The sequence below is a fragment of the Muscardinus avellanarius genome (genome assembly GCF_963383645.1).
Source record: "Muscardinus avellanarius genome assembly, chromosome: 14".
Taxonomy (NCBI): domain Eukaryota; kingdom Metazoa; phylum Chordata; class Mammalia; order Rodentia; family Gliridae; genus Muscardinus; species Muscardinus avellanarius.
Genome location: NC_137800.1, coordinates 72,990,414 through 73,008,197, shown reverse-complemented (window position 1 = coordinate 73,008,197; position 17,784 = coordinate 72,990,414). Strand labels below are relative to the sequence as shown.

General features: G+C 55.7%; 1 protein-coding gene across 1 annotated transcript in view; it reads right to left on the bottom strand.

Annotated features, from left to right (window-relative positions):
• Positions 1-716: 716 nt before the first annotated feature.
• The window catches only part of JARID2 (jumonji and AT-rich interaction domain containing 2), a gene marked incomplete at both ends in the record, with an annotated part of 270,204 nt that continues 253,136 nt past the window's right edge, over positions 717-17,784 (bottom strand). Inside the window, 10 exons of the mRNA XM_080710759.1 lie at positions 717-899; positions 3,920-4,027; positions 6,388-6,571; positions 7,220-7,350; positions 7,824-8,006; positions 8,819-8,924; positions 11,242-11,356; positions 12,748-12,818; positions 12,909-13,027; positions 15,925-16,017. Coding sequence (XP_080566885.1) covers positions 717-899; positions 3,920-4,027; positions 6,388-6,571; positions 7,220-7,350; positions 7,824-8,006; positions 8,819-8,924; positions 11,242-11,356; positions 12,748-12,818; positions 12,909-13,027; positions 15,925-16,017 — 1,293 coding nt within the window. The remainder of the gene's footprint in view (positions 900-3,919; positions 4,028-6,387; positions 6,572-7,219; positions 7,351-7,823; positions 8,007-8,818; positions 8,925-11,241; positions 11,357-12,747; positions 12,819-12,908; positions 13,028-15,924; positions 16,018-17,784) is intronic.

Here is a 17,784-nt window from a genome sequence, read left to right as displayed (position 1 = left end):
GGCTTTGTCTTCGTCCTCTCTCTTCCTCGAACGGATGCATAGTGATGTGCTGGTAGAGAACCTAGTCACTCCAACCTCCACATTTTGCCTATGGTTAGAAACAACGTCCGCCTTCAGCTGCCACAGCCGCCCAACAAAACAAAACGGGGGCTCTCCGGTTTAAAAATTACAAACTCATCTTGCACATGACAGAAGAAAAGACAGCCAAAGTAAAGCCATTCCTTTTCAAGTTTTTTTTTTTCGTGTGTGTGTGTGTGTGTGTGTGTGTGTGTGTGTGTGTGTATGTAATGTCTCCTATCCCTTTTCCAATCTAGAAAAATCTGCTCACATGACTGATGGTTATTTAAAATTTGTTCTCCAAACTTCACCCTCTTCAAAAATGGGTTAAAAAGCCGTTTTTCCCCAACAGTTAAAAAAAATCAAAATAAGAAGGGCTTTTGTCAGCCATAGGGGCAATAAAAATTAATACAGCCCCTCAAGGGTTTAAACCGTGAATATACGGCAGTTTCAAAAATCTGACTGCAGTGTCTAGGTATTCTAAGTACAAAAAAAAGTTCAACAGTTTAATGCTAAAACAAAATTAGTTCTCTAAAACCAGAAGAAAATCTTCTTTAGAGCTAGTGCAAAGACAGCTTGTATCCTACAGCAAGTACTCCAAACTAGAATATAATAATTACAAAAAAATATATATAAATCGACCATGGGAGTTGGCATCTTCATGATGAGCTCGAAGCACTTTTGGATGAGCCGGAGGATGCCAGCCTGGACGGCGGCACGTCCACGGTTGCTCTCTTGCGGGGGCCTCTTTTTGGTGTGGGTTTACTGAGACAGTTCTCGATGCTGCCGTTTTTACTGGATACTTTGCCACAGATCTGATTGACCAGACTGATGATCTGCTCCTGTCGGGAGTAAAAGACAGACATGGAATTAAAGCAGCAGAGAAGAGCCGAGACCACGCTGACCCAGTGCAGGACAGCAGAGTTCTTTGGCAACACCGATGTTTGAGTTTGTGTGACACCTGAGAGAGGCAGTGAGCCTGGACACTGGACAACACTTTGTAAGAACAAGGCCGCCTTACCAGGGAGAAGCTGCTGCTCCTGGTAGCCACACTGAGGCTGCCCTGACCATCCTTCAACTAAGTGGTAGGGGCAGAGGCTGAACCAATTAATATGCTCAAAAAACGAAAACTGAGCCCCACAGCATTCACACAGAAGTACGGAAATATTTCCTAGGAAGACCATTCAGATCTGAGTTTTTACATGTCTGTCTGAAGCACAATCCTTGATGCAGCCAGATCTAGGGCTAAGACAGACGATAGTGGCTGGTGGCTGGTCACCTAACACCACACTGTGCCTGCAGTCACGTCACCCCATAGCCAGCGAGGACACGCTCCAGGTCGCCTGGCTTCACCCAGCTTGGTACTGCAGATAAATGCAGACACTCATGTATTTTGGTACTGAGGATGGAACCCAGGAGCGTTTTACCTCCAGGTTATACCCCCAGCCTTTTTTATGTTGAAACCCGAGTCTCATTAAGTTGTGAGGCTTGTCTCAAACCTAAAATCCTCTTGTCTCAGCCTCCCAAGTACTGGGATTACAGGTGTGCACCACCACACCTAGCTAACTGCACTTAAGAAGAGAGGAGACAGCAAACAAAGCCTGCGTTCTTGGACTTTATCTGAGAGACGGCCATATCAAAATCCATCCGTGACTGTACCACAGCTCATGCTATAACAATCCCATTTTAAAACAGGAAGGAAGTGCGCGTGTGTTTCTCGAGGCCTCTGGGGGGTATCTGGGGTGGCACAGGGGAAGACAAGGCCTGCACTTGTGAACACAGATGCCGAGGCCTTTAGTGTCCCTGTCTGCTGGCTCCTCTGAGTGAAGCTTGGAACCAGGACAGCCCAAATGTCCTCGGTCCAGCCTGAAAGAGCCAGGCATGAAAGCCCAGGGGACCCCAGGAAGCTCATCACTCCGCCCTAGAGTGTCAAGGCGTCTGGGTTCTGGGGTGTGCGAGGGCTGGATGCCCTCCCTCCAGGGCACAAGATAGGCATCTGTCCCCAGTCTGTGGCCTGGACAGGATGGCTGTGGGTTGCACAGGCTGGTCCTCTAATCTATAGACTTCCCAATTTAAAAACAATATAGGCACAGAGAAACATACCTATAATCAATGATCAACCCAGGAAGATCACAGTTCCGAGGCCAGCATAAGGTAACTTAGCAAGATCATGTTTCAAAATAAGTTCTGGGGGTGTGGTTCAGAGCCAGAATGGCCTATGGGCTCAACCCCAAGTACCACATGCACAAAATATAGTTCAGCTCAACAAAGGACTGGAATCAGGGTGGCAAATTTTCACTTACAAGCAAGCCACCGACTAAATGTGAGACTGCCAAGTATGTTCCTTACTCATCAGAGCCAGCGATTAAGCCTCAGATCACCAGACTGTGCACGTGGCTTTTCTGCAGGGCTTTGGCTGCATACGCCTAGCTACCAGTGGGAGGGCGGTGAAGACGAGGAGCTTCTGCTCAGCCTGACGAAGCCTCCAGCATCATTTGCCAGAGATGGCTCTCCTCACAGACATCTTTAACCACGTGCTGTTAACGTGAAGCAGCAGGGATGACAGCAAGGTGGTTATCGCTGTCACTGACCACACTCTTTGACAACAAAAAAAATTCAAATAGACCCGTTTTTAGCTTTCCAATCTCAAAGTGTAGCCAAAGGCTTATAAGTATAACCCACCACTTGCAGGGCCTAGGGGACTTGGGTCCATAACGGCCTCAGTGCAGTCACCTACCCTGTGGGCAGCCCTGGGGACTGAGGAATGAGGACAGAGGGGCCATCTGGACTTTGGGCAGCCCAGCCGTTAAGGTTCACAGCAGAGAGTAGAAGCCGGCAATGTCCAGAGGACAGCAGAACCCCAAGGAAAGGGCACCAGGGCCAGCACACAGCAGTGTGGAGAGGTCGGGCATTTCCCTGGAGGCGCGTGTCCTGTGGGGAGCTGAGCAGGTGGGATGGGCAAGACACCTGTCAACAATCCTAACACTTAGCATCAGTGACACTCGACCTGTGAGAACAGGTCCCTCGGCACACCTGCAAGTGCTAATAGGCCCACCCAACCCCTGGACAGCCTAGAGACACAAACTGCAGGAAGAGGCACCTCAGGTGGGGGCTGCAGAGCTGCGGGCAGGGGGAGGGACCCCTGGTTTCTTTATGCCACAGACTGCTGGACACCAGCAAGGAGGCTCCCCCGAGGCAGTGCCGCTGCTCACTTAGCTGTCCCCAGCAGCTGACCCTAGTCCTCCTGCAGAGAAATGGCATGGGCACCTGTGGGGTGGGTCTCAGACACAGAGACGGTCTCCCAATTCATTAGGAACCTGGCCAGTGTGGCCATGGTGGGATCTACCACCTTCAACCTGACGCCAGGTCCTTTTCCACTGAGCCCTGGAGGCAGAAATGCTGCTGCCACACTGCAGGAGGGAAGCTCAGATGCAGGTCCCAGCAGCAAACGCCCCAGCCCCAGCACAGACAGTGCCTGGGCTTTCTGGCCTGGGAGGGTCGCTGCTGACACCTAGTGGGGAGTGGCTGGAACACCCGCACCTCCTGCTGCACAAGGGACAGAGTGGGAGAGGGGCCGCCTGACGTGCGCCCCGAGCAGCTCAGAGCAAAGCTGCCTCCCCTCCGTGAAAGGAACAGAAGCAGGAAGAAAAAAACAAACCAAGGTTTGTGAAGGTAAGAATGCTCTGGATTCACCCCGAGTTCCTCCGGCCACACTGTGCACAGTGGGGCCATGTCTCTTCCCTCAGGACAAAAACACGCGGGTTCCTAGCACATGGACCATGGGGGGAGGGGGGAAACAGCCTTGACCTCCACATGCCGGCCTGGCGGGCTGCCATCACCGGGCCTGCCCCACGGGACTGACCTCGTCGTAGCGGTACATCAGCTTCAGTCCGCGGCAGGACTTCTGTTTCTCCACGTGGCGCAGGGCACACTCCAGGCAGAACACGACGTTTTCATTCTCTTGTACCACCTGCAGGGAGAGTGACATAGCTGAAGGCCGGGGGCTCCACACTGGTTGGGAGGGAGGCCGGGCTCGGTGGGTGGGCCTGTGCCACCTGCGGCCCCAACCAGGAGCTCAGAGGCTCAGGCACCAGAAACGGACCAAAACCCCAACAGATGAACATCCTAGAGCAGGGACTCAGCTGGGGTGGCCAGCCAGTGAGCTGGCCTGCCACCCCTGCAGACCCCACTGCATCCCAGAGATCCTGACCCCGCATGCCGGGGAGGGCGTGAGGAAGCAGCGCTGCTTGCTGAGGCTCCCACGTCGTAACAGCTTGGGTTTTCTGTCAAAGCACCCTGGTACAAGAGAGGCACTGGAACAGCTGAAGGAAGGAGGAGAGGGTGCTGGCGTGGCCAGAGGCCATCTCTGAATATTCCAGCAACAAAATTGGCCCCATGTCACTCATAAGCGACTCAGCCAACCCATCTGCAGCCCAATACCACCAGGAAATCCCCTGGTGGTATTTCCCACAGGGGACCCAGTGACTCTGCACAACTCCACCTGGGGGGCACCCAAGCCCCTCACACCTGAGAGAACAAGCTGGAGCCACCTACGAAGCCCCCTTCAGAGTGCGAGCGCTATTTGGGGGGGGGGGGTCACAGCCTGCCCTGGGGAAGGCCTCCTCCCCAACGCAACCTCAACTCCTTTCTGTGCTAATAAAGAGGAAAAAGTGTCTTAACGAGAGGCAAGTGAGTCACAGGCCTTTTTGAAAGAGTGTGTGTGGGGGGAATCAGGGATGTCTGCTTCAACAATTTCTAAATAAGAAGAAACAAGCTGATCACAGAACAAGCCATCAAAGCACGAAAAGGACCCTTCCTGACATATCACCGCTGACAGAGCTGGGGACAGGGACACAGGGCACACTAAACAGAAGCACAGGAGCGTCCTGGCGATCCAGCAGGGCTGCTGTGGACGAGTCAAACCCAGTCTAATCTACGAAGATCCCTCTGAACATCCAAGAGGCACGAAATGGCAGGGGGCGACCAAGGAAGCCCAGGGGCGGCAGCTCACGCGTGGACACCAGAGTCACACTCAGAACGCCCGGGGCGCCAGCTGCGAGAGTGCGTTTACACAGCCCAGGGTCTAGGGAGACGCTGACAGTTGTCTGTTCTGTTTCTATTAAAGAGCACATTGTCCTGAATAACTTTTGAAAAGTTTCTGAGAAAAAAGTGGGATAGAAGAAAACACAAAGTGAGATACACGGCTGTAATGGGCTGAGTTTGTTCATGTCTAGCACCCAGCATCTCAAAGTGTGGAAAGTAACTCAGTTAAAACAGGACCATCACCATCATCAGCAACTTAGCAAGACCTGTTCCAAAGTTAATAGTAAATAAGGCTGGGTACAGGTCACTCAGAGGTAGAATGCCCTGGGTCAATCCCTTGTACCTCCCCCAAAAGAAATGGGGCCATCAGAGCAGCCCTGATCCGATCTAGCTGGTGTCCTTGTGAAAAGATGCTAGGACCACACATCACAAAATCATGAACGGCGAGACGGCGGCCTCTGGAGCCTGAGAGGCCGCTAGAGAGCCGCCCCAGCCTTGGCTTCTGGCTTCCAGAAGCAGCAAGACACACCCGTCGTCAGAGCTGCCCTGCCTGTGATTTTGTTGTGGCAACCCAAGCTCACACACTGGCTCCCCACTGCCCTAAAATCTGGACTTCTCAAGCATTCCCGAGAGCAGCAGGCACGGTGGGGAGCGGCGCATGGCTCTCTGCAGGTGCCGTGCCAGGCTGCGGGCAAGACTGTTAGGCCCAGCCCCTCTGCAGCAGGGCGCGAGGCAGGCGCCACCATGAGCCTCTGAGGGAAGCTGGTGCCCTGTGAGTTACAGGCGGGAACTTGCTGAGCTGCTCATTCCTGAGGATGGATGCGGAGCAGAGGGCTGAGGCCCTGGGGACGCAGCTGTCAAGAGGACTGGGCCCAGCTGGGTATGCACTGCCCGGGGCTGTGCTGGGCCACCGTCCTTCCACCCAGCTCGGACCCAGCATGTTAATTATGCTAATTATAAGTCTGAAGCTGGGTCAGGGCAGGTGGCCTTAGTAGATTGGCCAGGGCCTGACCGCTGGCTGGTGGTGCTGTGGAAGCAGAGCAGAAAGGAGACGGGAACTGAGCCAAGGGTAGAGGGCAGGCCACTGAGGTGCCTGAAACGCAGCTCAGACCACAGTGGACCCTGCGTCTCCTGGAGGAGAAGCGCTGCCATCACCTCAGGACAGGTTCCAGAGTCCTCAGGGCCTGGGAGGTGGCCGTGAAGCCAAGGAGGGGCAAACCGAGGCCGGCGCCAGGATGGAGCTATGCGTGCATGTGGTGACGCAGGGCGGGCAGCGGGCGGGCTCACCATGGACAGGTAGCACAAGTGCTGGCAGATCTGGCACCTCCGCTCCGACGTCTCCAACTGCAGCCACTTTCGAGGCTTTTTCTTGCCATCCGCCACGGAGCTGCTGCCGTCGTGGCTGCCGTAGCGTGCAGAAGAGTGGAGGCCGGCCTCAAAGAGCTGCCTGCGCTGCCGCAGCTCCGTGTCCCTGTACAGACGAGAGGCAGCCATCAGCGGGGCAGCGGTGCATGCCACACGCATGCCCACTGTGGCTGAGCAGTGCCAGGCGTCCGGGCCTACACAGTTCAGGAGCAGCAAACCCTCCAAGGCCCAGAGAGAGACTGTCCTTTAGTCAGAAGGTCACAGGCCACCACAAGGACTGGACTTTGCCTACAGTTAACACGGCACAAATGATACACAGCAAAACCGTGCCAGAGCTACAGAGGGCTCTTCCTTCCAAGGAGGCTGACGGACCGTGCCTCAGGGCCAGCTGACCTGCGCTGCCTGAGGCCGGCGGGATCTAAGCTGCGGTGGGGCCAGAGGCAGGTGACCAGCCAGCCCCAAATGGGTCAGGCGCTGCTGTGGCACCGCCGCATGCCACAGCAGTGTGGCAATGGAATCAAGAAAGCACAGCCAGGCTGAGGCTGCAGCAAGGCGGGCCGCCTTCCCTCTACACCACCAGGAGGGTTGACCTCGGGGCCATACTTTCCATCATCTGCCAGGAGATTCTGTTCCCAACCTCACACATAGAGACAAAATGGGAAATTTTTAAAACAAGCAGCACGCCCTGCAAGCCTTTGCCCATCTGGACAAGCACCCGGAGGGCCTGCGGGCCGCTCGACCGGGCTCTCCGTACCTGAGCTCGTCCAGAAGCGCCGAGATGGTACTCAGAGTGGGACCGTTTTCCTTTTTCGCTTCAGCTTGTGCAATCTGGTAGAGCAGCTTCTCCATGGAGAATGGCTTAGCTATATGGCGACGCTTCATTTCCTGAAAGAGGGGTCAAAGCTTTAGGGTCGACTTTCATCAAGCAGCAGCAATCAAGGTTCTCGGGGAGGAGGCGGGCAGGCTCCTGAACTTCCAGATGTTTACCTGCGTTTGGATTAAAGCTGCTGAGAGCTGTACGGTTTGGGGTTACTAGGGAATGGCGCCCATCGCTAGGAAGAGGCACAGCACCTCACTGCCAGCCACAGGCAGGCGCCGCACCCGAGTGCGAGCAGACGCTGCCTGCGCTCATGCAAGGGCTTCCCTTGCTACTCACTACGCAGCCTCCCCAGAACTTGCAGGGGTTGGCCAACAATGGGCATGAAAATACTGCAAGCAAAGCCTTTCTTTCCTAGAAAATCCTTCCAGATATCCCTTAAAGATGTCAAAGAACAGCCCACCATGAAACCAATCTGCTGTCTATAAACACACAGGTGGGGACACGCCTGCGTGGCTGGGGCCCTGGGCTGCTTGCCTACCTTGGCCGTCTCAAAGCCCATACTTGTCCACTGGGTGGTAGCAAAGTGCACGGTTTCTGAGACGCTGTAGCCACAGCACACTTTGGACACGAAGGACCCCGGGAAGCAGACGACGAACTGGCCACTCTGCTGCACAGTCCTGTGCACCTTGATCCCCTCCTTGCACAGCACCTCCGGGGAGATCTGGGGGTACAAGGCCAGTGAGGCACACCCTGTGCCAGCCAACCCCCTCCCCCACGGATAGGGCCCCGCAAGCCTGCCTAGCAGGCCTGTTGACGAGGACAACAGGCATCGCGCCCTCGCCAAGGGGCCAGACTTCGAAAAGTAAGCCCGTGTTTCTTCTTAAAAAAAAAAATAGCAGTTGCTCTCAATTGGCAGTAGCCCAAGACTGACTGCAGGTTCCACAGGGCTGAGGCCACAGGAGCCTGGAGTCCGTTCCCTCTCTGCTCCTCTGGGCAGGGGCAGGTGCTGGGAGGGGACAGGTCTACATGCCCAGGAGGCTGCCTCTCCTCTGAGCTGACCTGGTGACACCGGTATGACCATGAGACCAAGGCAGCACCAGCAACAGTCAGAGGCCACGGCCCCAGCCAGTGGCACAAAGCTCAAAGCAGCAAGGATGCCAGGAACTCCCCAGCCCTGTGGCCTCCCCAAAATACTCACTCCTGTCTGGTGGGGTGGCCAGCACAACACAGCCAGAGTGCAGACCCCAAAGCCCCAAGTCAGGGTCCCTACCATAAGGCACGCGCCAATCTGCATGCACAAAACTAACGACCCGGGGCCAGAGCAGGGCACAGAGTCAGGACTCCTGCAGCCTGCAGGGTCGAGGTAAAGCCCCTTTAGAGTTTGGACCCCTGAGGACTTGTTCCGCTCTGTCCTCGGCCTCTGAAAGGCAGGTCAGCAAGGAGGGTGAGCATAGAATAGCCCCCACTTCCCCAAGCTCCTGTCCCCGGGGGAGACTGCAGCCCATGGCCGCAGGCGGGGGCATGGGAACGCACCATGACGTTGCTTTCCAGCATCTGCAGCCCTGGGGTCCCGTTGGCCTGCAGCAGGGTGTGGACCACGTCCTCCAGCTTGTTCTCCTCCTCAGCAGGAATGCAATACCTGGGTGTGTGGGCAGAAGCAGAGGCTTAAAGAGGCCGTGTGTGTGTGTGCACTGCCTCCCCTAAGGACAGGCCTGTGCCGGCCTGCATGGCAGCCTCAGGCCCAGAAGAGGAGGGCCTGAACTTGGGGCTGGGATTCAAGCCCGGCCTGTCGGTGCTGGCCGCCCCCGCCACGCTCCACGCTCAGCTCCTATGCAGATCTGACCCACAGCCAAACAGCCTTCGAACCAAAACAGATGGTCACAAGCCCCATAAACCAGAACCATACCTCCACAGACTCTGCCAGCTCCTTGAGAGCGTGCTGACACAGCCCATCACTCTACAGAGAAGTCACTTGGGGCTGGGATGTATGCTCACCAGAGGACCATGCAGTCCCCTGGGTCCCCAGCCAGACTGGCCAGGAAGGTAGAGGCAGCGACTGGGGAAGGAAGGGCCCTCAGCTCCCCAAAACAAGAGAAGGGCAAAAAGCCGAGCCCATGTGCGCGCTCCCCAGTCATGTGCCGGGCCAAGCGGCCAGGAAGCTGGGCAGTGGGGGCGTGGGGCAACCTAGGGATGTGGCTGGACCACCTGCACCACAGCAAGCACACGAGAGACGCCAGGGGCCTGCAGCAGGTGCGCGGAGCCGCTCGCAGCAGAAGGCCATGGTCCCGGAGCACAGGCCTCTGCTGGAGAAAAGACTCCTCTAGATGGGAGACTCAGTAGTGGGGCTAGGGAACGCTTTCCTGGAGTCCTCTTTGTACCTACACCCAAAGGATCCAGCCTGGGCAGGTGCTATCCACACACGGGAATGCTGGGCACCAGGCAGCGAGTGTGCACGGGGGTGGGCGGTGAGGCCGGCGCCCCCAGGGTCGGCAGGTGGCCGTGAGACATGGCAGGCTTAGCTCACTGAGCCAATGCCTTCCTGGGCAAGAGAACATAGCGGAAAGGGGTCTGACAGGTCGGGCTCTGGGCTGCCAAAGCCAAGGAAGCCATTGGCCACCAGTGGAAACAAAGCCAAGTTGGGGCTGTGGAGACTCACGGCCACTGGACAGACCCCTCGACAGACGACAGAGCCCTCGGGCCACACGCCCGGGGCAGGCAGGTGTCTGCAAGAGTTTTGCTTTGAGGCAGAATCCCGGTTCCAGCTGCTCAGAAAAGGCCCCAGCCACACTTATGTATTGTTAAAAAATGCTTACATTATTTCAAAGTAAACATCTTCTGTTACTCATTTGTGATTTAAATACATGGTTTCTAACATAAATCACATGTTGTAAGAAAAACCACACACCATAACCTCCTCTGATCACATCTCTGCCTCTTCTTCATTCTCCGTCAACCACAGTCCAGGGATGAGACTTCAAAGAGCCCACAGAATCTCACATTTCGCCACCTCTGGCTCAACACTATATAAAAACAACCCACATGGTGCCTTCACACCCAGGCTTTCAGATGAAAGCAACCCAAGACTCTGCCTGGACTGGCCTGGCCCAGTGAACACTAGAGGGTGCCACAGCAGCGCCGGCTGCGAGGACCCTGCTTAGAGCTGACCACAGGCAGCCACCACTGGGCCAAAGCTGCCTCAGGGAGAGGCAGTCACAGCCGCCATCTGCCCCGGGCCTCGAAACCCCGGCAGCCTGCCGCACAATGCACATCTGTCTTAACCCAGCAGGCACCGGTCCTCCCCACAAAGCCAGCGTGACCCTGGTCCGAATGGCAGACCACTGTCCACCCGAGCCAGGGCGGGCAGCATTAGTTGAGACATTATTTAATTAGGAACGCGTCATCACCCTATTAGGATAACACGATGGCGACACGCTGAGACAAGACACCCAATTATGTGCAGCAACTTCCGTCTACCACCATAAACAGGCCACAGAGCCACCAGCGGATGGGAGACAGCTAAAGTGCAGCCCCCGGGCTCCAGAGGAGCAGCCCCGTGCACTGCATTGGAAGATCGGGCATCCAAGCGCCCGCTGCCCACACAGCCCTGGACAGCTGGCCACAAAGAGCCACTCACAAGCCGCACATGGAACGGGCTCTACCCAGTTGGCAGAGCTCAGTCACCGCTGTCCGCCAGCTCCCTGTGGCACTTTTACTACTGTTCCTCGTCACCCACATGAAAGTAACTTAGGAATGCACAGCAGATACTGGAGACCCCGGGAGGAAGACAGCAAGCCAGCAGCTCACAGCGGCTGGGAAGCAACAGGAACGACCGCTCAGCAGGGAAAGGGGATGGCGCCGAGGCGAGGCAGGGCGAGGGGCCCGGCAGGGGTGCAGGCCCACACATAGGTTGGCACCACGCTTGGCGGTGCCTCCCAACTGGGGTGGCGGGTACTCACCAAATGCAGTCAGCACCAGTGTGTAAGTAGTCGATATATGGAAGGTGGTTCTGGTCTCGAGACCAGCATGAGGTAGAGAAGACCATGCCAATGTTCAGCCAGGGGATGGTCACTCCTGAAACACAGGGAGACGGCACTCGCTCAGGGTAGCAGGGCCACAGCGGCCAGAGCCCGCGAGCCCTCCCAGAAGAATGGGGAGGAGGGGTTTATTCTTCCTTGTGCGCTGTACAGAATCTTCAAAACAGCACAGGAAGCCTCTGACTGCAAGCCGGCTGGGTGGACCACACCTATGATCCCAGCACCCAGTGAGCCCAGATAGGAAAATCCCAGGGTCAAGGCCAGCCCAGAAACTTAGCAAGGCCCTCTTTCAAAATAAAAAAGTAAGAACAGCTGGGGATGTAGCTCAGAGGTAAAAATGCCCATGGTTCGATCCCTGGGAACTGCCCTGGCAAAATAAAACATCCGAACACCAACCAATGACAGTCCCTGGTGGTGAACACCAGCCAATGTGCCCAGAGGTCAGAGCAAAAAGTCCTGGAGGCAGAACCTCCCCAGGGCGCAGGGTGGAGACAGCTCCAGCTCAGGTCAGAGGGTCTCCAGGGATGGGAACCAGGCTCCTCTCAGCCTGTGAAGCACCATCAGTCGCGAGTCCACTTAGGGTCACAGGCCACCACAGCCTTAAGAAATTGGGACTTCAGCCTTTTAGGGGGCCTTTTCTATTTTGGTACTAGGGATTGAACTCAGGGGGCATTATACCTCCAAGCTACACCGCCAGCTCTATTTTCCTTGGCGGGTTTGGGGATGGAACCCAGGGGCATTTGACCTCCGAGCCACACCCCCTGCCCTATTTTTTATTCTTTATTTTGAAACAGGGTCTCACTAAGTTGCAGAGGGCCTCACTAAGTAACTGAGGCTGTCGCGAACCACAATCCTCCGGTCTCAGCCTCCCGAATGCTGGGATTACAAGCGTGCGCCACCACGCCTGGCTTCTATTTTATTTTTGAGATGGTTTCAACAGGTTGATGAGAGTTAGCCTTAAACCTGTGATCCTGTCTCAGCCTTCAAGCATGAGGGTCATAGTTTGTGTGTAGCACACTCCTATATTCTGCGACCCGGTCACCATCCACATTCTTATGACGCCATCTACGTAATCTTTTTTCTTTTTTTTCTTTTTGGTGGTACTGTGGATTGAACCCAGGGGTAACTCAAGGTACACCCCCAGCTCTATATCCATTTTGAAACAGGGTCTCACTAAGTTGCAGAAGGTCTAAGTTGGTGAGGATGTCCTTAAAGCTGTGATCCTCCCATCTCGGCCTCCCAAGCACTGTATTACAGATGTACACCACCACACCCAGCTCCCCTCTTTTCTCAATGTCAAGTGTTAGTGAATACACGCTACACCTCCGGGCCTGTCTCAGAGCTCAGAAGAGCCTTCCCAGCGGTGCTGCTCTTGGCAGGAAGAGCCGCGCATCAAGGGGGCCCCCATGGCAGTACCCTCAGGCTTACCAGGCACAGCACCGAGGTGACGCAGGATGGACCCTGTGTTATTGGGGAGGACGGTGAGGTTCCATCCATGCCTGCAGAGGGAGAGAGGAGGGACATCACAGACTGGCAGGGGACAGATGCTGTCTGGCCCCCAGGATGTAGACCAAGGACCCCGATGTTACCTTGAAAAGGGCTCGGACTTCCCCACTGGGAACCCGCTGCCGTGAGTGTTGGTGTCCACCTTGCCGCAGTGCACCGCCACGTGGCAGTCCTTCTCCTCCACCAACCTCCAGTACTCTTGCTGTAGGAAAAGAGGAAAGCGCCAGTTACCACGGAGGGCAGCCAGAGCAGAGCCGCCGCACAGGATGCTTCGGCCACAGCCGTCAAGGCAGAGGATCGCCCCTACACAGCCAAGGGGCTGGAGTCTCAGGAGCCATGAGCGCACCCCGCATGCAATGGCAAGACTCACGTGGGAGCGGCCCGACTGTACCGGGGAGGTGCGCACACAGAATGCGGCGTGTACAGACCGCACGACGTTACCCCGCCCTGAGAGGGTGGAACAGTGACCCACGCCACGACATGGATAAACCCTGGACATTGTGCTCAGAAATAAGCTGGTCACCAAATCCCCTGAGAGTCCCTCCTAGGAGGGGGGCGTGGAGGTTCAGGAGCAGGAGCAGAGCTGACAGGGTGGGAGGGACATGGGGAGCCAGTTTTTATGGGCTCATAGAGTCTACGTTTAGAAAAGTCCTGTGACAGCTGGGCATGGTGGCACAGGCCTGTAACCCCAGTACTGGGAGGCTGAGACCAGAGGACAGGTTTGAGGACAGACTCAGAAACATAGTAAGACCCTGTTTCAAAATAAAAACTAAAGAAGGGCTGGGGGCATAACTCAGGTAGAATACCTCCTGAGTTCAATCCCTGATCAATCGATTGATGGCTCTCGCGCGCTCTCTCTCTCATACACACACACACACACACACACACACACACACACACACACACTCTCTCTCTCTCTCTCTCTCTCTCTCTCTCACACACACACATACGGTTCTGTGACACATGCTGTTGATGGTTAAACAAGTGAATGGCCTTAGGCCACAGAATTGCACTTACAAATGGTTGAAATGGACTGTCCTGCTACAAATATGCTACTACAAGAAGAATCGCTTACAGGAAATAGGTTTAAATAAAACACAGTGACGGGAAGGGCAAAGGCTTCTCACAGTTCTGCGGGTGCCGCAAGAAGCGTGGCCTTGGCAGGCGTGCCTTGCACCCCAACATTACCACGTGCGGGGCGCAGTAGCACTGGCAATGAGTGGAGATTGCCTGGGGAGGTGTGAATACGGCCTTACAGACTACAAACCGAGCCCGTGAGATCAGAACAGGGCTAGGGTGAAGTGTGGGACCCACACATCGGCAGTGGAAGAGACTACCCAAGGAACTTTCCTGATTCTGTCTAAAGTGTGGGCTAGGAACATATTTTGGTCAGACACGTGCCTGTGCTCAGTGTCCCTCCGAGGGCATTTCCACTCAGAAGCACCTTTCCCGGTTTGTTTGTAAACATCTGTCCGGAAGTGCAGCTGCCAGCTTCCTCCCTCATCTCACAGACCCTGAAGTGCCAAAGCCACACGGATCTATGACTACACTCCAAGAAGTAGCAGACACCATGCCACCTACTAACAGGGACCAGGCCAGACGGCCCACATCCACAGAGCAAGAGTGGACGCGACACTCGTGCCTGGACTCGTACCACATTTCCTGGAATGGAGGGGACAAGACAGCCGTGGCTGTGTGAGGCCCCTGTGCCGGCCGAGGCCCACCAAGCCAGGGAGGAGAGGAAGGGCGCCCCGGGTGGGCAAGGCCAAGGCCAAGGCCAGCTGCCGTCAGCCAGGAGCCGGGACAGGCTGGCCTTTTGGTAAGACCCGCACCAGAAGGTAGCCAGCTCTGGCCTGGAATTTGAATTTTAGCAAATCTTTGCTTTGTGTTTAAATATTTACATTAGCTGCTAGAGCAAAATCCAGACTTTCCGAGGGAATTAATTTCTGAATAGAAAACTGTAAAATGAGCTCCTCTTTATTACATGCCATGGAGAGTAATAATCCCCACACACGGGGGACTCCCACAGGGACACCAGCAGGACAACACAGCCTCGTTCCCAGCGCAGACGCTCCCCGCCAAAGGCCACACTCCTCTCACCTGACAGCTCCACCACAAATGCCCCAGAGCCCAGAAGTGGCCGTGCTGGCCGCCTCCGTGCTGGGGTCGGGACACAGGCGACAACATGGCTGTTGGTACTCAATCCAAGTCTGGGTGGTGTGAGGCCACAGAGCCGAGCAGCCCAGGCCCTGAGAGGAGAGCCAGGTCAAGGAGAGTGACAAAGACGAGTTCTAGGGCTGGAGTGGACCGTCCCGCGCCACACAGGGCAGATCAACAGTGGAAGCCAGCCCCCGAGGCCAGCGCGTTAAACAGAAGAGCTACTGGGGATTTTGTTCTAAAGAAGTGACACACATCGCTGAGGCACAGGGACAGGGGCCTGGGGACTCCAGACGAGGCGCCTGCAGGTCCCATCCCTGCTGCCCCCCAGCGGCGGCGGCTCTGCACCTGGACCGAGCGGGGCTTCTTTCCCTCCCCATGATCCCTGCTGCCGAGGGCCCTCCACCAGGAGGCTCCGGCCAAGGCAGCTAACGGCCAAGGCAGCTAACGGCAGACCCGCTCCGGCCGTAGCGACTGGTCTGGGCTCAGAAGCACTCACTGTCTTTCCAACCTCGCACCAACTCAAAAGAGTTGGCAGAAGAACACAACTGGCAACCTGCCAATCCCATTAAGTAAGAAAGAGGAGCGATGGGAAAACACAACTGCGGTTTCAAGGGATTCCAAACGTTCTCTTGCGTAGCGGACACTCAGGACGGGCAAGGAGCAGGCGGCCAGCGGGACGGGGCGGGAGCCCAGAGCCGGCCTCTGACTCGGTGTCCCACCCATCTGGCCGGGCCCGTCCAGGAGAAGCCGGAAGCACACCACCGTCACTATGCCATTTCGGACTTTTAACTGCATTTGGATAAACCCTGGTGAAAACTTCAGGCTGCCCCAGTACTCTGCACAGAGAGGACGGCCAGCTCAGCCCCCTGTGCCCCTTTGGGGTGCAGCAGGCGGGGACAGCCAGGCCCCTCCTGGCACCGCCCAGCCACGTCCGCTCACCTCGATCTCCGCTGGTGCGGGCTCCTTGCTGAAGCACATGTTCATGATATTTCTTGCTGTTCGATAAAACGTTGTGAGAGAAACAGACCTTCCCTGAAACAAAGGAAAAACAGAAAAGTCAAATGCAAGACACAGAGCGGGACTGAGCCCTGCGCCAGGCCACAAGCCCACCAGGGGCCTCTGTCCTGTGGCTCCCCGAAGTCCTGAGCCAAGCAGCTAAGGCAGAAAACATCCTCAGAGAAGGAGCCAGGAATCCTCAGTACCACGAAATAGAGGACAACGCCCGCTGACCCTGAGGAGCAGCCTGGCCAGATCTCCACAGAAGCTGAGGCTGCTGACCCGGAGGACACGAGCGGAGCTTTACAAAGGACGGTCACGTCAGAAACACCTCGTGCTTGGGGCAGAACCTCAAGTGACCCACATGAGGGGAGGCAAGAGGCCACAAGCCCGGGGAGGCAGCCTATGACCAGGGTCCCTCGAGGAACCATGAGGACAAGGGACAGAAACTTAAGTGTCTGCACTGGAGACCTCGCTGTGTGGACCCAGCCACAGGAGCGGCTTTAACCTGAAGCTGGAACCTGGCTGCTCCCTGAAGCCACAGGCTGTCCCCGTCCCCCTGGCACACCCAGTTCCCAGTAACACTGGAATCCTTTGAAAAAGACAGCTGATGAGACTCCGGGACTCTGGAGTCTGTCCTGCTTTGACCTGTCCTGTAGAATACAGCTTGTATTTCAGAGGCAAGCCTCTTAAGACTCCGGCCTGTCCCTCTTTCTTGGCCAGACACATTCGCTGCTTGATTTCAGAAGTGAATACTGAGAACCTACTGGGCCCTAGACCTAACGCTGGGGGCTGGGTATAGAGCAGTGCGCAGAACGGCCTCAGGAGCGTCCGCTCAGTGTGGGAACTCGGCCTTCAACGGGAGAACACAAGGTGGGAGCAGGTGTGCAGCGGCCCGTGGGTGGGGGCTTCCCTGAGGTGACGCCCTAGCTTCCCTGCTCTAAGTGAGAGGGCCACTCAAACCAGCTGCGGATCCTTCTCCCCATCCGACTCCCTCAGAGCAATTAACATGGAGATTTGGGGATTTGGGTTTTCTTTCCTGCAGTACAAATGTCCTAATGGGAGGAAAGTCACTTTCTACATTTCCAAAGCACTAGAAGATAAAATAGTAACTTTCAAGGAAAGCCCTAATTTCGCGCTGACATGCAATGAATAGAGGTGTGTCGGCCCCTGGTCAGAGGCATGTGTGCCTCCGCCCAGCTGTCTTGGATTTTTGCATTTAAATCTAAAAATATCTTTGAAAAGCCAGGCATGGCGATGTGTCTCTGCCATCCCAACACGTGGGAGGCCGCGATAGGAGGAGCACAAAGTCAATGCCAGCCTCAGTAAATCAGCAATGCCCTGTTTCAAAATAAATAAAAGGGCTGGGTTTGGAGTTTGAAAGTAAAATGCCTATGGGCTCAATCCCCAGTACCTAAATAAATAAATATATCTTTAATGGAACTTTGAGACAACAAAAAAATTCTTCCAACTTACTCTCCTGGCACTGGTCTTCTTAAGCAGTAGCAACTACTGAAAGCATCTCATGTAAGAAACTGGATTAATCACAGAATGAAGGAGCTTCAATTAAACAAGGGCCATTTCCCTGGAACTCAGGACAACACCCTGAATAAAGTGCTCGTCAACCCCGGGCCACGTCACCCTCCTCACAAAAACATTTCACAAGTCAAAGGCAAGAAGGCCCCAGGTGGCCATTCCCCATCTCAGGACGATGGGGACAGAGGGGCATATCTGAGCAGACGTGAAAACCTTAGGCCCAGAGCCCGGAGCAAACGCCAGGAGTAAAGAAGCGGCCCCCCAGGA